General features: G+C 47.3%; 1 protein-coding gene and 1 long non-coding RNA gene across 11 annotated transcripts in view; one reads left to right on the top strand and one right to left on the bottom strand.

The window, feature by feature from the left end:
- LOC121816635 (uncharacterized) overlaps positions 1-20,475 on the bottom strand; it is a 64,296-nt gene that overhangs the window by 7,307 nt on the left and 36,514 nt on the right. The window contains exons 3-5 of the long non-coding RNA XR_006056281.2: positions 8,153-8,318; positions 7,630-7,739; positions 1,812-1,941 (exon numbers count right to left, since the gene is read on the bottom strand). This is a non-coding gene — a long non-coding RNA (uncharacterized LOC121816635). The remainder of the gene's footprint in view (positions 1-1,811; positions 1,942-7,629; positions 7,740-8,152; positions 8,319-20,475) is intronic.
- The window catches only part of C2CD3 (C2 domain containing 3 centriole elongation regulator), a 121,515-nt gene that overhangs the window by 99,121 nt on the left and 1,919 nt on the right, over positions 1-20,475 (top strand). For 4 of the 10 annotated variants that reach the window (XM_060400008.1, XM_004016315.6, XM_060400009.1 and 1 more), the window contains 2 exons: positions 742-1,663; positions 7,497-7,608. The exons of 2 other annotated variants lie outside the window; for them this stretch is intronic. In XM_060400008.1, the coding sequence (XP_060255991.1) occupies positions 742-1,663; positions 7,497-7,608 (1,034 nt within the window). Of the gene's footprint in view, positions 1-406; positions 588-741; positions 1,664-7,496; positions 7,609-20,475 lie in introns of those variants that run through there. 4 more of the 10 variants (XM_060400012.1, XM_060400010.1, XM_060400015.1 and 1 more) reach the window with 2 other exon arrangements.

Raw genomic sequence — 20,475 nt, 5'->3', positions numbered from 1 at the left:
CTAAAGCAAGGAATGATGAAGGAAAACTGATTTTCACAAGGAGAAAATGAATGTTGAAAGGAGCTACTGACTGCCTATGTATGGGCTCATTTATGTTCATTCATCTCATGTATTTTTTCACCATAACCCTGTGAAAAAGGTGGTGTTTTATCACGTTGTAAAGATAAACAGACTCATGATAATTTGCTTGTAACCACAAAGTTGACAAGTGACAGTAGAGATTTGAACCCAAGATTGGCTCCAAAGCCTGTGCTCCTTTCACGCTGCCTCCATTCTCTCTGTGTATCTCCCTTCCCTACCATTTGGGTGATGGGTATTTCCTTGCTTTTATTTTCCAGGTAAATAGTTCTAGTAATTGTCATCAAATAGGTAAATAAGTGGATTCTCATTTTGGTTTTTGATATAGGTAATTACTGAAGTAAATGGAAGCTTGAACATGCCCACCAGGACTCCCAGCTCCCAAGAATTCCTGAGCATGAGCAGATAGTCTCTGAAAGCGTTTCCACAGATGTAACCACAGCTATAAATAGATTAGATTTTGGTCCTCCGATATTAGAATAAAGTGCTAGAAATTGTATTGCCTTGAATATAGTTTCACTGATTCTTGGGAGTGAATTATTATCTTTGAGGTTTGTTCGAAGTCTGATTGCAAGACTCCATCTGAAACTGGAAGCTGGTGTGGGAGAGTTGAGTGGTCTGTGGCCATACCTTGTAGTAAGAGTGATATCTGTTACTGTTCAGATCTGCAGACTCTCACCAGAAATTCTCAAGGATCTGTGAGTTCTCACCAAGCCAGGAGTAGAAGTAGAGAAGTCACCACCCTCCCAGATGCTCAGGACAGAGGGACCATGCAAGAACGAAGCACAAGCCCAGACCTGTCATTGGCAAGAGCTCCAGATGAGAGCAGGAGCTCCCCACCTCCCTGTGCTCTTAAAGAGACTTCAAGTGGAAGAGGAAAGCTTCATGAGGCCCTGGAGCACAGGATACCCATCACAAAAATGCAGAGCACTGAGGACACCGAGGCAGGCCTGGCCTTCAGTGACGAGGACTATGAGGAAGACATCGTTGAGCCCAGGACCCTCAATGAGATCACCACTGCGACAGACAAAACTAGCCCGTGGTCCAGTTTCATGTCAGATGCAAGTGAGGGCAGGAGCCCTCAGCCTGATGAGGCCCAGAGGGAAGGCTTCTCTTGTCCTTCAGAGTCTTTCCCCAGAGAGGAGCTCAGGGTCAGAAGTAGCTTTCTGTCCAGCCCGGAAAGGAATGTCGATGCCCACTTCCATAGGCAAGGTTCTCCGAGCCAAAGTACTGTGTCTTGTGAGGGTGTGCTGTCTAAGGCCAGGGTTGGAGAGCCTGCCTCAGCAGACCCGCAGCTCACCTCCCACATGACCCTCTTAGGAGGCCAGCAGAGTGACACTTGTGTTGGGTGGCACTCACCAAAGGCAAACCAGGACCAGGGCCCCAAGCCACAGTCCCAAGCTAAGAAGGAAGTGGCCTCCGATGAGCTAAGTGACTCTGCTGATAGCTCCGAGAAACTCGCTCTGCAGCCAGCATCCCAAAGCAGAAGGGAAAACCATAAGGAACCACCCATCACCTGCCCTGACATCAGGCAGAAGCAGACAACCTCTGGGTCAGAGGTGTCCACGAGACAGAGCCTCCTCCTGTATCCTTTGGTGTTTCCCCCAAGTAGCCCCTTAAGCCATCTTTAGGCATTTTGGATGCTGGTATTTAGACCAGCCACTTGAGTGACCAGTGCCCCCCATCGCAATCAAATGCACTCAGAGGCATAGGAATATCCCCTTCCAACTCACCTGCACTGACCAGGTGCTGTGATTCTACCATTATCATCAGACCTCTGGAGCGTAATGCTTTGCACTGGGTTTAGCTGTTGGCAGCACAGTCATTGGGCTTCCCTCATGGCTCAGTCAGTAAAGAATCCGCCTGCAGTGCGGGAGATAGGGTTTGATTCCTGGGTTGGGATGATCCCCTGGAAGAGAACATGGCAACCCAGTCCAGTATTCTTGGCTGGAAAATCCTGTGGACAGAGGAGCCTGGTGGGCTACAGTCCATAGGGTCACAAAGAGTCGGAGTGACTAAACACAGCACCTTCATTAGCCTATCCTAGCCTGATTTATCTGATTAATTTCGGGTATTTTACACCTGAAGGCAGAGCTCTCCATCTGAGGTATGAGACAACTAATCTCTCAGTTGAAGTTTCAGGGGAGGGTATAGAGAAAGGGGAAGAAGAGTCCTACCAGTGATTGAGCATTTACCATGTGCTGGCTGCTTTACATACATTCCAAGTTCAGTTACCACAAGTCTTTAAAGTCGGCATCGTGTTTTTCTTTTGTTTCTTTGTTTTTAATATTTGTTTATTTTGGTTGCACTGGGTTTTAGTTGCAGCATGAAGGGTCTTTAATTCTGACATGTGGAATCTAGTTCCCTGACCGGGGATTGAACCCAGGCCCCATGCATTGAGAGCTTGAAGTCTTAGCCACTGGACCACCAGGGAAGTCCTTAAAGTCAGTATCATTTCTGTTTTGCATGTAACGAAACAAAGACTAAGAATTATAGTGACGTCTACTATTTAATTTTTTTTTTAGGCAAGGGATGTAGCCAGATAGAGGGGAAGTGGATACCTCTGAAATGGTCTTTGCTCACTCCCCCCAGGATGGCAGTGTTTGTCAGGAGAAGTGTATCTAACACTCCCTCTCTTCCTCCTTTGAAATGCAGATGGGCATGTTATGGGGAAAGGAAACCTCTTAGCACCATCAGTAACCCTCTCACCCATAGCCTAAACAGCTGATTGATCAGCTCACATGATGTCACAGTGACAGACGGGTTGTCGCATGGCCAGTGGGGAAGCAGGCTGCCTTTGTGGTGCTTTGCAGTGATTTCTCTCCTAGAAGTCAGGGACCTGGCTTCGACCCTTCAAGACCCAGCTCTTACTACTTTTATAACTTTAGGTATATAGTTTAACCCTTCTGAGCCTCAATTTCTTCACTTATAAGATGGAGGTAATCATCCCTTATCAGACTATATGCTCCAGGGAAGTCAAGGGCCTTGTCATTCTCTATGTCTGGCATTGCACACAAAAAAGGTCAGTGATACAGACTGAAGTGAACTACCAGTTTTGCAGGATTCTTGAGAAAATCAAATGGGTGGGAACATTTGGACATACCACACAGATATGATTCTGGATGCAAGACAGAAACCCGAGGGTTGGGGAGTATGGGCTCAGGAGAGACTTAAGCAGGAAATGGCTGGAGGCTGAGCACTGAGAGAATTCTGCTCGAGGTTCTTTCCTGCCTCATTCACCTGGCTTCTAACACTTCTGCCTCTGCAGTCAGTCTTTGCTCAGAATTTGAGATCACTGGAGGAGCAGTCACATGTGCCCAGGTCCTAAGGGCGTTCCAAACTACTCATTCTTCCAAAAAGTAAGGATAGCCAGGCCCTGTGCTGTGTAATTGCAGGCCTAAAAGCACAATTGTTAAAGTGCTGCACTCAATATGCCAGCAAATTTGAAAAACTCAGCAGTGGCCACGGGACTGGAAAAGGTCAGTTTTCATTGCAGTCCCAAAGAAAGGCAATGCCAAAGAATGCTCAAACTCCTCCACAACTGCACTCACACACTAGCAAAGTAATGCTGAAAATTCTCCCAAGCCAGGCTTCAACAGTATATAAACCATGAGATTCCAGATGTTCAAACTGGGTTTAGAAAAGGGAGAGGAACCAGAGATCAAATTGCCAATATCCACTGGATCATAGAAAAAGTAAGAGAGTTCCAGAAAAACATCTCTTTCTGCTTTATTGACTATTCCAAAGCCTTTGTGTGGATCACAACAGACTGTGGAAAATTCTGAAAGAGATGGGAATACCAGACCACCTGACCTGCCTCTTGAGAAACCTATATCCAGGTCAGGAAGCAACAGTTAAAACTGGACATGGAACAACAGACTGGTTCCAAATAGGGAGAAGAATACATCAAGGCTGTATATTGTCACCCTGCTTATTTAACTTAAATGCAGAGTACATCATGAGAAATGCTGGACTGGATGAAGAAGCAAAAGTTGGAATCAAGATTGCCAGGAGAAATATCAATAACCTCAGATACGCAGATAAACCACCCTTATGGCAGAAAGCGAAGAACTAAAGAGACTCTTGATGCAAGTGAAAGAAGAGAGTGGAAAAAGTAGGCTTAAAGCTCAACATTCAGAAAACGAAGATCATGGCATCTGGTCCCATCACTTCATGGCAAATAGATGGGGAAGCAATGGAAACAGTGAGAGACTTATTTGGGGGGGCTCCAAAATCACTGCAGATGGTGACTGCAGCCATGAAATTAAAAGATGCTTGCTTCTTGGAAGAAAAGCTATGACTAACCTAGACAGCATATTGAAAAGCTTGACCAACAAAGGTCCATCTAGTCAAAGCTATGGTTTTTCCAGTAGTTATGTATGGATGTGAGAGTTGGACTGTAAAGAAGGCTGAGCGCCAAAGAATTGATGCTTTTAAACTGTGGTGTTAGAGAAGACTCTTGCGAGTCCCTTGGACTGCAAGGAGATCCAACCAGTCAGTCCTAAAGGAATCAGTCCTGAATATTCATTGGAAGGATTGATGCTGAAGCTGAAACTCCAATACTTTGGCCACCTAATGCGAAGAACTGACTCATTGGAAAAGACCCTGATATTGGGAAAGATTGAAGACAGGAGGAGAAGGGGACGACAGAGGATGAGATGGTTGGATGGCATCACCGACTCGATGGACATGAGTTTGAGCAAGCTCTGGGAGTTGGTGATGGACAGGAAAGCCTGGTGTGCTGTAGTGCATGGGGTTGCAAAGAGTCAGACATGACTGAGCAACTGAACTGAACTGAACTATATAATAAGGACAGAGGTTTGAATCAAACCCTCCCTCAAGAAGTTCCCATATGAGGTAGGAGACAGGTAATGACAGTAGCAGATTAAAACAGTACTTTCCTTATGGGGGCTTTGTGAAAATTAACAATGTAAACTACTTAGTATAGTGCTGATAGGCAAACAGTGTTCAGCAAATGTTAGTGGTAAGCAAGTGCATGGTTGGTCAGATTTACACATTAGAGAATTCTCCCAGTGGCTTGTAGAGGGTGCAGTAGGTCAGGAGAGAACAGGTAGGAAACTTGGGAGTGATAATAACAAATAAAGAAAGTCTGACCTAATGCATAAACTGCTTTATGATGAGGAAGAAGGGGAGGGATTTGATAGGATTAAATAGGGGCAGGGGATGAGAAAGACAAAAACAGAAAGATATGACTTAGAGATTTCTGTCACAAGTAGGTCATTTACCAGGTAGGGAACAGCGCACAGTTAATCTGGAGGGAAGAGGCAGATTTCCATTTTGCATATTTGCATTTTGCCAAGAGAAGAGGACATGCCAGCTTGGAACTCTGCTATAAAGGTCAGTGTCTCTAGAAACAGACGAGGTTGGCAGGGAGAACCACGTGAGACAGAGCCCGGAGGATCACCAGCATGTGAGGGCAGGGGGAGCAGAGACCAGCACAGAGGAGGCAGAGGAGGGCTGGTCAAGAGATGAGGGCAGCAGTTTCAGGGAGTGGTGGTCAGCACCCGGATGCGTAAGGTGGATCCAGCAGAAAGTGGGCTGACGTGTATTCTCTGGCTTTTGTGTTAGGAGGACAGTGCAGAGGTAGGAATGGAAAGCAGGTTTCAGTGAGGGAGGAAACCAGTGGTAACTTTTCCCTCTCAACTGAGGAGACAGGAACAGCTGACATTGAGTACATGCTCTGTATCGGGTGCCATTCTAAGCACTCTGCATGTATAACATCATTTAATCCTTAAAAGGTATAATTATTATATCCATCTAATAGGTGAAGGAACAAGCCCAAAATGTGAACTTGCCTGAAGTTACCATCTAATGTGAGACAGATTACAGCTAGAGTAGGACCCTTAGAGGAGAAGGCAATGGCACCCCACTCCAGTACTCTTGCCTGGGGAATCCCATGGACAGAGGAGCCTGGTGGGCTGTAGTCCATGCGGTTGCTAAGAGTCAGACACAACTGAGTGACTTCACTTTCACTTGTCACTTTCATGCACTGAAGAAGGAAATGGCAACCCACTCCAGTACTCTTGCCATGGACGGGGGAGCCTGGTGGGCTGCAGTCCATGGGGTGACACAGAGTCGGACACGACTAAAGCAACTCAGCAGCAGCAGCAGCAGGACCCTTAGAAAGGCAGGTGGTTGCCGGGCTGGCAAGGGAGCTTGGTGTTTCAGAACACCTCACAGCAGAGCTGTTCTCCCCACAGTATCAACCGACTCTCAGGCAGAGTCCCCAGCAGTGAGAGCAGCAACAACAGCTAGGCCCTACCTCACTGAGGCCTCTGAGGATGTCTGAGTTTAAAGAGTTCTTTTCTTCATGGTCTCCAACTCCACTCCCACTCATTCTGTAGATATTTATTAAACATTTATTGTGTCCCAGGTACTATAGTAGGTGACAGGAATGTAGTATGAAAAAGAGCTCATATTTGCCCTCCCCAGGTTCAAAGTCTAGCATTAGAACAGCATTAGACCAGCTTGCATCAGAACCATACTTAGCTTACTTAACAGAAACAAAAATGTAGACCATCAAAATAGTCCCCTCCCTGGAATTCCCTGGCAGTCCAGTGGCTAGGCCTCGGTACTTTCATTCCATGGCGCAGGTTCAATCCCTAGTCGGGAGCTAAGATCCTGCAAGCCTCGAGGAGGGGCCAAAAAAATAGTCCCCTCCCAAACTCAATCAGCACTTTGAACCAATAGGACTGGGTATCCCCAGAGCATACAGAGAAGTGCAAGTACAGTACCTGCCTTCTAGAGCTCACGTCGTGATGGTGGGTCAGCTGTGCCCAATCAGAGCCATTTCTGGATGTGAGCACAGAACACCCCGTGGGACAGGCCCTCCTTCAGTGCCCGGCACCACCTTCCAGCCTCAGGCACTGCCCTGGAGCTGCCTTCCCACCCCGACCCTGTCTGTCAGGTTCTGACCAGCAGGCCCTCAGCAAGAATGATCCAGTGCTTGCTACCTGTCAGCCTCATGCAGGCTCCAGGGAGTTAGTGAGGTGACTGAAGGAAGTACAGTGCCTCTGCCTTTGAGAAGCTTAGTAAATATTGAGGGAAACAAGTGGAGAATCATATGAGATTAAATAAGCATTAGCTTTTGTTTCAGACTCTGCTCTGGACTAGGAAGGAGGGATCATTGTGGGCTATAATTTAGAGAAGGCTTCCTGGAGAAGGTGAGATTTGAACTGACCTATAAAGTGTAAACTGATGTGTGTCTATACTATATCTATATCTATACTCCTGACGGAGTTCACAGGGCCTTCTCAGCAGAGGGAACCACTTGAGCAAAGGAGTCATGCACAGGAGTAAGTTGGGTGGGGCTGGGGGAATAAAGGAGTGGTTGAGGTCAAAGGATACTGGTCAGGAGACGGTTTCCAGGTATTTGTGTCCCTTAACTACCTTTACAGCCCAGAGCCCGTTGTGGTCCCCAACTTCTTTCTACCTCCCCAGGAGTTGGAGGCCTCCCTGCGGATGCTGTCCATTTCCGCAGCTTTGCCACCACCCGCCACAACAGATCAGGTAAGAGGATACCCAGCCGACCTGTTTCCTGTAGAGTCATCTCTTCAGTGAAAGTGTACAGAATGCAGAGTGGCCCCGGCCACACTCCTGTGTGGTGGTCACGGTGGTCACTGTCTTGCGCTGAGCTTATCCTGTGGGCACAACAGTGAAGGAGCTCAGGAAAAGTGAGGAAGTGCACATGTGTAAAGAGCAAGGCATTGTTCGCTAAGATGACAGATAAGAGAATTAGCACAGAAGCATAAAAACAGGACTCGGCTAAGATATGCATACTGAGTGCTTTGGAAGCTTCACGCAGGAGATGCAAAGACAGATGATTCATCATGCAGCCAAGTTAGGTGCTTAGAACCTTGGTACAAATCCTGGCTGTCTTTTCTGCCTTGGCATAGCACCTCACCTTTCTAACATCTACTTCTTGAAATCATTCAGCATATATTTACTGTACCTGTGCTGTATCAGGCATTGTGCCGGGTGCTGAGTATACAGTAGTAAATAAGGCAAATTCCCTGTCTTAATGGAGTACAAATCGTAAAGAAAAAGTATTTACCAATTGTGACGAGTACTGGATGCTCTGAGAAAGAACAGCTGTCTGAAGAGGCAGTGTTTGAGCTGAAAATGATCGTGGCAGTGCTGGCCAGGTTCCCCACACTGTTTGAAGCACTTTGTTAGCTCTTTACTTCAGCAACCTTATTATGAAGTACATCCTTGTATCTCTGTTTTAAGAGGAGAAAACCGAGGCACAGAGAGGTAAAATAACTTGCTTCACACAAGTAGTGAAGTGGTAGAAACAGAATCGGAACCCAGGCATTCTGGTTTCAAATCCTGTGTTTCCAACTACTGTACTCTGCTGAGGAGACACAAAACCACTGCCTCGGGCAGCTTTTATTTTTAATTCCCCTTTTTATTATTTGGGCACCCAATTTATAAATGAAATTTTGGAGTAAATTTCTATTGGTTATACAGTCACAATGATTAAGGTCATCTCACCTATAGTCCAGTAAAGACTTTTTTAATTTTTATTTTATATTGGAGAATAATTGATTTAAAATGTTTCAGGTATACAGCAGATTGATTCAGATATATATATATACACACACGCACACATTCTTTTTCAGATTCTTTTCCCATATAGGTTATTAGAGAACATTGAGTAGAGTTCCCTGTGTTATACCGTAGATCGTTGTTGATTATCTGTTTTATATTTATTAACAGTGATGTCTGTATGTTAATCCCATACTTGCAGTTTACCCCTCCCACACACACACCTTTTGTCTTTGGGAATCGTAAGTTTGAAGTCTGTGAATCTATTTCTGTTTGGTAAACAAGTTCATTTGTATCATTTTTTAGATTCCACATATAAGTGATATCATAGATATTTGTCTTTGACTTAATTCACTTAGTATGATCAGCTTTAGGTATACCCATGTTGCTGCAAATGGCATTATTTCATTGTCTTCTATGGCTGAGTAATATTGCATTGTATATGTCTACCGTATCTTCTTTATCCATTTTTCTGCCATTGGACATTTAGGTTGCTTCCATGTCTTGTCTATTTTAAGTCGTGCTGTAGGGAACACTGGGGTGCATGTATCCTTTTGGATTATGGTTTTTCCCTTGATATAAGCCCAGGAGTGGGATTGCTGGATCATTTGGTAGCTCTGTTTTTAGTTTTTGAGGAACCTCCATACTGTTCTCCTTAGTGGTTGTACCAATTTACATTCCCTTTTCTCCACACCCTCACCAGTATTTATTATTTGTAGACTTTTTGAGATCCAACCAGTCCATCCTAAAGGAAATCAGTCCTGAATATTCATTGGAAGGACTGATGCTGAAGCTGAAACTCCAATCCTTTGGCCACCTGATGCGAAGAACTGACTCATTTGAAAAGACCCTGATGCTGGGAAAGATTGAAGGCGGGAGGAGAAGGGGATAACAAAGGATGATATGGTTGGATGGCATCACCAACTCGATGGACATGAGTTTGAGTAAACTCTGGGAGTTGGTGGTGGACAGGGAGGCCTGGAGTACTGCAGTCCATGGGGTTGCAAAGAGTTGGGCATGACTAAGCGACTGAACTGAACTGATGATGGACATTCTGACCATTGTGAGGAGATACCTCATTGTGGATTTGATTTTCATTTCTCTGGTAGTTAGTAGTATTGAGCCATCTTTTCACGTACTTTTTGGCCTTCTATATGTACCCTCTGGAGAAATGTCTGTTTAGATCCTCTGCATTTTTTGATTGAGGTCTTTGTATGTTTTAGAGATTAATCCCTTGTCAGTTGCTTCATCTGCAAATATTTTCTCGCATTCTGTGGGTTGCCTTTTCACATTGTTTATGGTTTTCTTTGATGTGCAAAATCTTTTAAGCTCAATTAGGTCTCATTTGTTTATATTTTATTTTCATTACTCTAGGACGTAGATAGTAGAGCTTTGAAAACCATTTTAGAGAATAATACATGCTGTGAGCAAAATGTATTAGCTTGTTTGTTAATTATAATAGCTAACTCCTGTTTAATGCTTACTATGCACTAGACATTATTCTAAGCACTTTACATATATAAACCAATTTAATTCTCCCAAGAACCTAACAAGAGAGGTACTATTGTTATCTCCACTTAATAGATGAGAAAACTAAGACTAATACACAACTTCCCATACAGACCTACAAGGTATTGTAGTTTTTATTCTATAGAAACTGAGACACATATAAAGTGAAGTATGTTCTCACCTGCCCAGGGTCTCCTAACCAGTAAAGAAAAACATATGACTCCAAACTGTGCTTTCCATTGCACCATTTTAAAATCATGACATTTGGCTTACAGTATATTTTTCTAGCTAATTTACCTTCTTTCTGTAGGTCTTCTGTTGCAGTTAACATTTGAACATTCTTTGTGCTCTTCCAGAGCCTACTTTGATGACAGATGGAATCAGTCCAGAAGTATCCTGGAAACCTGAGGTGTAGTCCTACAGAGATGTCTGTTCTTTCACTGGTTTCCTTTCCCTCATCTACCCCAGCACCGTTTTAAGGACACCTCATTTATTTGGCACATAGATCAGTCTTAAGTTCCCACACGTCTCAGTTTTTATCAGATATGTATTCCTGTCCTAGAGGAGGAGAGGTGCCAGTCCCCACCAGGAGCTCTGCACTTCTGGGGCCTTATTTCTACCCTGGCTCAGGTCACTGGTTCATCTTCTGCTCTGCATCCCCCCTTGCATGTCCTTTGTATACACATCAGCACTTACGCTAGCGTAGCAGGGCCGTGTCCAGCACCAAGCACAAGCTTTAGAGCAAGACCACCTGTGAAGTGAAATAATGTCACGTAGCCTAGTGATCTTGGGCAGGTGACTTGGCCTTTCTCTCTTTTTTTTTTTTTTTTTTGGAAGTAACATCAGGCTAATATGATTCTTACCTAATAAGAGAATGATAAGAATTAGCCTAGAGAAAAAAAGCAGACCCTGTTAGTTTCCTTTCCCTCTTCCCCTCCCAGCCAAGTGGGTGAAATGTCAGTGAATTGTGCCCTGTAGGAAGGGAAGCCTTCGAATCACTGTGTCCAAGCCAAACAGAACTGCTCTTCCTGCTTTTGTGTTTCTGCCTTCATGATATGCCAGCTCCTGGGTGACTTATTGTCTGTAATCTATTAAAGATAAATACAAAGGATGGGAGGGAAAGATATAAGAATGTTTACTTCAGTTAAAGGGCACGTCTAGTTCTGAGAAAGATAAGTCTCAGCCTTGTTTCATTGTTATTTATTTTGGGTTGCGTTGGGTCCCTGTTGCTGTGCGGTCTTTCTCTGGTTGCAGTGCCCAGGTTTCTCATTGTTGTGGCTTCTCCTGTTGCAGAGAAACTCCAGTGCACACGGGCTCAGTAGTTGTGGCACAAAGGCTTAAGTTGTCCCGAGGCATGTGGAATCTTCCCAGACCAGGGATCCCTGAATTGGCAAGCAGACTCTTAACCACTGGATGACCAGGGAAGTCGGCCTTTTTTCTTTCTTTCCCACAACAAAACTCCATTGTGTGCCGCTCTCAGAACACCTGTCTCCTCAGGACCTCATCTTGGGTCCTAATTAGGATAGCCAGTCGTCACAGTTCACCCAGAATTGTCTCATTCAGCATTGAAAGTCCCCAGGACCCAGGCAACATCAGGATGTTGGCCATCCTCCCTGGTTATGAGCCTCTCACTCCTTGATGTGTTGGGAGCAGTATATTTTCTCCATCCTATGCTCTTGGCTTCATTCCTCCTTTACACCCTGGTCTCAGCCTATTACCGTTTCCCTTCAGCATGAAGAACTTCCTTCAGAATTTCATATAGTGCAGACCTATGGGGAACTGATGCTTTCAGCTTCAGTTGGCTGAAAATATATTTTACCTTCATTCTTCAAACATTCTTTTCCACTGGATATAGAATTCAAACTTGAATTGTGTTTGTTTTAGCATTTTACTTATTTATTTTTGGCCACTCGAAGGATCTTAGTTCCCTGACTAGAGATTGAACCCAGGCCCTCAGCAATGAAAGCTCTGCATCCTAACCACGGGATCACCAGGTAATTCCATTTAGAACTGTCCCTCCACATTTAGAACTATCCCTCCACATTCTACTGACATCCAATGTTTCTGATGAGAAACAACTATAATTCTCATTGCTGTTGCCTCAAATGTTATATGACCTCTGTTCTTTGGCTGCTTTTAATATTTTTGTCTCTGGTTTTTAACAGTTTGACTACAACCGTTCATAGTTTGTAGAGGCAGGGGATTGGATGAGGAAGAAGAGCACATAGTCTATTCAACAATATTGACGATGCTTTAGTTCTTAGGTTGGGTTGCAGATTTATAGATGTTCATTTTTATTATGCTTCATAATTTACATATGTTACATATTCTCTGGTATGTTACACAGTGAAAATACAAAATCATATGTAATTTAAATTTTAAGAATGATTGAATGGTGGCAAAATGGAGACACCAGCTTCTTCCATAGATTTGGCTATGACTATGGATCAGAAGTGTAGAGTAGTCGGTGGAGTAGCATCTGAGATGGGGAGTTTGTTTTTTGTTTTTATACAAAAGGCTACAGCTTTTTCTGAGTGCCAAGTACAGTGACCAGTAGAGAAAGAGAGAAGAGGAAGATGCTGGAGAGGGAAAGAGAATAGAGAAACTACGCCCTGGGTTGTAGAGATTGCATGGGATCCAGAGCACATGTGGGTTAGCCTTTTGACAAGTAGAAAACTCACCCTGCAGCATCCATGCAGGCAGAGAAGGTGGGTACTAAAGCAGATGGGGTTAGATGTGGTAATAGAGTTTCCTGTTTGATGAAAGCTTCTGTTTTCTTGTCTTCTGTTTTTGGTTAGGGTTCAAGCCCAGTCAACAGCTCAAAGTGAGAGGTAGACAGGGGAGGGCAGGAGCCTTGTCATGTGTCCCCAGCTTGAGGACTCCATCTATTCTGCCTCTTCCTAAGGCCCTGAAGGCTGAAGAGGAGCCTTTGAGAAGCTGGACTTTTCTCAAGCAGTGTCCTGGGACAGCTATATAGTAGCTCACCTGGCTTCACAAGATCTAAGGGAAGGCCTAGTCCTTCCACACTGAAACCGAGCACCTGAACCCAGGAGCTTCCCAGACAGTCTCCACTCCAGCGTTTGTGAGGCTGGCATTTCCCCTCCATCCCCCACAGTACAGCGGATACGACTCTGTGTGACCTTCGGCAGATCTTCTGATCTGAGTCGGTGTCATCTGTCAGATGGGGTTATGAGGCCTGAAAGCCTGGTTGTACTGAACAGAACCAGGTGTCACACAGAGAGGGTAAGGGGAGCTCTCAGCCCTCCTTCCTCATGACTGTTTGATCTTCTGGTTTTCACCTCTTCAAGAAGCAAAAGAGGGAGAAGGATGGCGGGTCTGGCAGGGAACACTCCAGCAGCACATTAGAAATTATTGGGTTGGCAAAAAAAGTTTGGGTTTTTCCATAACATCATGCAGAAAAAATCCAAACAAACCTTTTCGCCCACCCGATACTTATGAATCAGTCAGGTTCTGCTATTTATGCTTTCTCTTCCTTCTTTATGATAAAGTAACTCTTCACCAGGACAGCTCCTGGGTTTTATTTATAGTTACATCTGATTCTGTTTGCTTAGTTGCCAGGGGCAAACTAATTTTATCAGATTCCCTAAAAAGGAGGTAGAGGGTGCAACAGCATTAATGTATGCGTTGTTTGCCCCAGGCTTACGTCTTCTGCTCTTGCACATGTTTCTTTGGGAAAGTCTCAACCACTTCAGTTATTTCAGTTGTTATTACAGTTTGACTCTCGAATCCTTACTTTCAGCCTAGACTTCTCTGCCATGCTGTAGACACATGTGGGTCCAGCAGCATCCTGAAGTCTTTTAGTTGATGTTACAAACAGTTCAACACATCCAGAACTTGAGCCTGTTATCTTCCTTTGCACACCTGCCCCTACTGCGTTCATCCCTTATCTCAGTAGATGCGACCACCATCCTGTAGTTACCCTGCCAGAGTGTATGTGTCATCTTCCCGTCCCCACCCCCCCACTCTTTATCCCCCACACCTACAGCCGGTCTATCACCGAGACCTTTTAATTCTGGCCCCTAAATACCATTGAATCCACTCACTTCTCACCATTCCATTATCTCATCCCAGTCCTCTCCTCCATAGCTGTTTCTAGCTAGTCTACTCATACCCATACCCTCCCACTACTGTGCCTCCCCATACTGCATCTCCACCAGGCTTGCCCGCTGTAATTGACTTTTACCACACTCTACCTCCAGAGGATGGAAGGATTCTTCAAGGTTGTCCAAAAAAGAAACTTCTGTATTCCTAAACTGGTTACTCAGTCCGAGTGCCCAGTTTATTTGACCTCTCAGCAGCATACGATACACTTGATCTCTCTCCTTTAAACAGTTTCTTCACTTGTTTCTAAGGCATCAGTGCTTCTTGGTTCTTCTCCTCCCTTGTTGGCAGCTCCTGCTCAGCCACCTTTGCCGGTTTTCCTCATTTCTTCTACTTGTGAATACAGGGGTGACCCAGGATGTGGTCTTAAACTTCTCTATTTACACTTACTTTCTAGATGACCTTGTCTGATCTCAAGGCTTTGAATCCCATTTATACATTGAAGACTCATAATGACCATGTTAGCCCAGACCTATCCTCTGACTCGAGGCTCATATGTCTGACTGCCTATGTAGCATCTCAACTTGGATATCTAATAGGTATCTGAAGTTCAGCATACCTAAAACTCAGCTCCAGAGTATTCCTCAAATCTGTTCTTCAGTCTTTTCCATCTCAGTTAATAGCTGTTCTCTCTTTCTGGTTTAGTTGTTCCTGCCAAAACCCATTGAATCCTCCCTGATGCCTTGATTTCTAATCCACCAGGGAATTCTGGCTGCTCTGCCTTTAAATTCAGACCTAGCTCACACTCCCAGCATTACCTGGTCTAAACTGCCATCATCTCCCACCTAGGAGCCTCCTAACTTGCCTTTCTGCTTCTGCCCTTGCCCCTTGCAGCCCACTCCGCATACAGTATCCTGTCAAGTTTTTAAGACATTAAGTAACTCATGGGATGAGTCGTGTGACTCCTCCTCTCAGAACCCTCCAGTAACTTACCATTGATGACTAGGAGAGCCCAAAGTGACCGGAGGACAGGCAGGCCAGAGAGTAGGAAAGTAGTTAGGGCCTCAAACTTGAAATGTACATCTTTCAGCAAATTTCAAAGTCCTGAACTCTGTACACAAGTAGAGAAGGAGCTGTGGCCCCTTCCTCACCCCCACGCTTCCACACACCCCCACACCCGCCAAAGCTTACAGTTCCCCAGGGGACTTATCTGTATATGTTAAGTTCCACCAACTCCATCAAGTTCATTTATCTGATGTAGAAATGGTGGACCTGGTGCCATGGACCCTGTCTTCAGGGAGGGCACTGGCCACCAAACTACTCAACTGACTTTCTCAAATGCCATTTAGCCTATATTAGTCCTGAACAAAACAAAGAGAATGAGTACAGGGAAAGGCTGACAGAGCCATGTAGGGCGGCATGAGCAGAAGTCAGCAAAGATGAAGGAAAGGCTTTGCAGGCTGTGGATATGGAGAAAAGAAACCTCTCAGAGAATCAACAGAAGGTGGTAACCGGGAGGTACAAACAGTATGTGCTAGAGAAGAGGCCAGAGATGGGGCGAGATCGGCCTGGCCTGGGTTGAAGCAGTCAGGAGAGAAAAAGAGAAGGGCAAGAATCAAGCTGTCATCTGAGTCCCTGGAGTACCGCAGGCCTGGGGCCAGGTGCTGTTGATCATGAGGGGTCCTATAGGAGGCGGAAGACAAGGCCAGGCATAAGTGTCCCCTTGAAAGCCTTCAGTTGCCCAGCCCCCTCCCACCCAGCAGTTTCAGACATCACAGGGATCGAGGTGCTCCAGGCCAGCTGGGGAGCTGAGAGCTCCTGGCTCTGCTGCTGACCTTCTGAGGTCCCACACACAGTCGAGGGGGCCAATATGGACCTAGTTTGTAGCCGTGCCTCCCTCAAAGACTCCCACACAGTTCTGTATCGCGGTTAAGTGCCTGGCCTCCAAGTAAGACAGCCTAAGTTCAGTCAGCTTTGCCACTTTCTAGCTGTGTCACCCAGCACAAGCTACCTAACTTTTCTATGCTTCAGTGCCTTTATCTGAGTCCTGAGGCAGCTGCTTTTCTCCCAGGAGCTCAAATAATATTTCTGTCCCTTGGTTTTCCTTCCCCAGCCTAGAGCCATTTAAGAGAAACACAGTCTTACTGGAGGAACCCAGCCTATCACAAGATCACCAGACCGGATGGTTGGAGTCCAAGGGAACTTCCTGGCTGACCTGCCCCTCTTGGGGCAAAAAGCCTGACCTATTGCCTCCCTCTTTCAGCTGCCGAGTCCCTAGCCCTCTGCAGAACCCCAGGAGGAGACCCAAAGGTCAAAGCATTTCTGATTAAGGCCGCACAAAGCTTTAGGGAGGAGAAGAGCTCTCTGGCCAAGGGTGTACAGAAGTCAGGGGACACAGCCACAGTTGGCTGGTGGCCGCCCTGGCCCACAGGCATTCAGCAGGCACCGAGAGGGAGAGGGCCTGCAGGGCTGCAGACAGGTGCTCGGCTGGAGTTGCCTGAGCAGCTCTGCGGCCAGAGTCTTCCGGGAGTGTCACTTTACCTTTTCCTGCCCAGGAACCAGGACTTTTGAGCCCTCTTCCCCAGGCGGGGCGTGGGTTCAGAAGGCTAAGGCGTCTTGATCTAGCCCAGCTTCCTTGTTGTGCAGATTAGGAGACTGAGGTCTGGGCTGAGGGGTAACTCAGGGCCTGTGGAGTAGGTCTGTTTTCAGGGAAGCCTTCTCGGAGGAGGGGAGGGAGGCATCAGGGCGTGAGGAAAGGTGGGAGTGTATAGGTAGTGAGAGCCACATGACCAGAGCTCTACAGCAGGATTACAGGGGGCCCGTAGAGCATGGAGCCCCGCCATGCTGCAGCCAGGCCCAGTCAGACTTAGGACTTGCCTGTCAGGGCTGGGCCCCCGGCCTGCGCATCTTGTCCTAACTTACCCCCTGCTCCAAGTTGCAGCTGCTGAGTCTGCTACTTCCTGCAGCACAAGGAAGTCCTAGTCTCAGCCTTCAGACGGGACTCTGGGCGCCGCCCCAGGGGAGGCAGCCAGCCAAGGGGGTGAAAGGTGAACAGGCGGCGGCAGTGCTGAGCCTCGCTCAACTCTCGGCAGCGCCATCCAAGCCAGAACCAGGCGCTGTTTACTTTCAGTTTTCAGCTCTTTGAAAAGTTTTACTTCTGGCTCCTGAGTCAGTGTTTATGTCATATAAGGGATCTGCTCTGGAGTAAAAAGCGACTTCAGCCCCATTGCCAGGCCCAGGAGCTCACTGGTGAGGGGCGGTAGGAGGGGAGCGTGGCCAGCGCTGGGCTTGCCTTGGGAGGCGCCGCAGCCACTCGCACTGCACCTTAAGTGCAGTGAGAGCAGCAAGTCTTTGTTCTGCTCTCCGCTCTGGTGCCACTTAGCCCTTCCCTTGAGAGGATGGCATATCGGACCAGAGCCTTGGTCATGTCTGAATTGTATTTCAGCTTCACAGTAGACGTGGGGCAAGGAAGGGGAGTTCTCTTGGTAACGAAGGTACCAGGACCCAGAGAGAGAGCGTTTTGGCCTCAAGCAAGTGAGGCAGTTGAACTGGCTGTAGCCCAGTGTCCCTTCCACTCCACCCTACCACCTCCCCTCTGAGAAGGTCCAGGGACACCCTGAAGCAGGGGTAAATGGGGGCACCTGCACCCACCACCCTCCAGGGAACATGTGGCCTATTTAGGGACATCCATCTGGGGACTGGATGGAGGGAACCCAGACCACAGGGGCTTCGATCAGATCACATTTCAGACCAAAGAAGAGGGCTGGAGCATTCTGAGAAGGCATTGCATCACAGGGAGTTGGCCGAACAGGAAGCCACGGACCGAGAGAAGTCCCTGGGTTACAGGGCAGCTCCTCTTGTATTATCTGCTCATCTTGATCTGTTCTCAGATGAGGAAACCAAGGCCCAGAGAAGTGACTTGCCCAAAGTCACTTGGCTAAGAAGTGGTAGAGCCAGGACTAGAACCAGCTCCCTGGCCAAGGTTGGAGAACCCAGCTCCTCACTTTGAGGAGCCCCAGGAGGCCCCATGTTTTCCTGCCACCACTGTTCCTTACTTGTTCCCTGATGCTTTATTTTCTCCCGGTGGAATTCTGCCTACACTGAAACTCCTTTGAGACTTCAGTCTCAAACAACAGACTGAAAGGCCTATCCATGTTCATGGCCTGGGTGTCGAGGTGCCCAGAAAAGAGCAGGTCTCCATATTTGGAAGTGGAAGAAGTTAATGGCAGGCCTGCATAGACTGGGTGGGACAGTCACACCCCTGATGTAGTGCCAGGCTTAACACACAGACCACTGAGAAGTCCAAGGGCAGTATGGTCAGTTGCTCCCCAGACATTCAGGAACTGTAGCCCCCGCTCTGGGCTTGTCTTCTGCCCTCCATTTCTGCAGTCAGCCAGGCCCGTCCCCACTGTTTTCCCAACAAAGACATTCCACACCTTTGCTCAAGTTGAGCCTCCACCTGGAACATCTTTTCTCACAGGCTTTGTTCAGATTCCACCTTCATGTTGTTTTAAGTCCCTCTTCTGGAAAGGACCCTTGCAGGGACTTCACCCCCCATATTACATCCTCAGTCTGATGATCCTGCTTCCATATGGGCTCCTCCTGCTTCCCCAGGAAGGCTGAGACTCCTCAAAGCATAGCCATAGTGACAATTTCCCAGTGCCCCCAGAGCTCCAGTGAGGAATAGTTAGGGGTGTCCTACTCTGCTGCTAAGTCGCTTCAGTCGTATCCGACTCTGTGCAATCCCATGGGTAGCAGCCCACCAGGCTCCCCCGTCCCTGGGATTCTCCAGGCAAGAACACTGGAGTGGGTTGCCAGTTCCTTCTCCAATGCATGAAAGTGAGAAGTGAAAGTGAAATCACTCAGTCGTGTCCGACTCTTCGCAAACCCATGGACTGCAGCCTACTAGGCTCCTCCGTCCATGGGATTTTCCAGGCAAGAGTACTGGAGTGGGGTGCCATTGCCTTCTCCGGTCCTCCTCTAGGCAGCTTCCAATTATCTGAAGAGGAGACTGCCTCTTGCGGCAAATACCTCATTCATTTTTTCATTCATTCCAGAACCAATGATGGCTCAAGCTGGAGGGGAGACAGATGCTGATGTACCCGACAACCACAGAGATGAAGCTCAGAGCCTAGGAGCTTGCCCAGCCCCTCTAACGTTGTATGTCCTGGGGTAGCAGCCCTGATAAAGAAGGAAACTTTACTGTTAGGACGATTTTAGACCCTTTGGAGATCAACATAAGCCAAATGCTGCTGACCTTCCATAGCTCTGCTCTGCCCAGGACACAGAGCCAAGCCCCGTCCTGTCCGGGTCCCTGGGTCTGGGCCTTGCAGATAAGCCCCCCCGCCCCTGCAGGTTACTGGGCCCGGGTGTGAGTACTGGGAGGTTGCCTGTGGCTGGTTCACAGATGTGGGCCCAGCTGGCAGGTACAGGCCCCGCTCAGGCTGCTCCCTCCAATGGCATGACCTCACCCCCACCCCAGCTGGGCTGAAACCCTGTGTGTCTCGGGTACCACCTCTGTCTGAAGCTGCCCCGTCCTTCCCACTGTCATGAATTTCTCTCTGTGCTCCCAGGCTCTGAGCTTCATCTCTGTGGTTGAGGGGTGCATCAGCATCTGTCTCCCCTCCAGCTTGAGCCATTAACTGGCTCTGGAATGAACAAATGAAGGAGATTCGCTGCAAGAGGCAGTCTCCTCCCCAGGTAACGGAAGTCTCTGGCCACCGTGGCTGGACCCATTCACCGGTCCAGAAGCTCTCAGTCTCCCGTCTCAGGCCTGTCCCAGTGGGAGACACAGCACCAGACTCCGGCCATGCCCTGCAGGAGCACTCAGTCTGGAGGGAGAAGGCCTCAGGCAGTGGCTGGGTGGCTGGTCTCCCTGGCCTGAGGCATCAGGGGTTGCAGGTACCACCAGCACAGGGTGGGTTTCCTTTTTCCCCTTTTAGCCTCGGCCTGTCTGGGAGATTGGGAGCGGTATGCTCTCACCTCTGTTGAACATGCCCAGCCACATGCTACGTTCTGCTCTCAGTTCTCCAGCAGAGACCCTACCTGTGGCCTCTCGGTGCTGAGAGCTTGTCAGGGTGTGTGCCCTCCCTTGGCATCTAGAATTCCAGATTGGTGGAGACCCTCAGGATTGCCTGACTGCCATTCCCCGTATCATATCCAAGCTGCTGTTTTAACTCCTGAAATAGTTCTGTCTTCCCAGCTCAACTCTGAGCTGTGGAGGTCAGGAACGGTTGGTCTCTCCCTCTCACAGTAGAC

The sequence above is a fragment of the Ovis aries genome, chromosome 15, assembly GCF_016772045.2.
Source record: "Ovis aries strain OAR_USU_Benz2616 breed Rambouillet chromosome 15, ARS-UI_Ramb_v3.0, whole genome shotgun sequence".
Taxonomy (NCBI): Eukaryota; Metazoa; Chordata; class Mammalia; order Artiodactyla; family Bovidae; genus Ovis; species Ovis aries.
The sequence above is the reverse complement of the archived record's forward strand: the minus strand, read 5'-3'. Positions and strand labels throughout refer to the sequence as shown.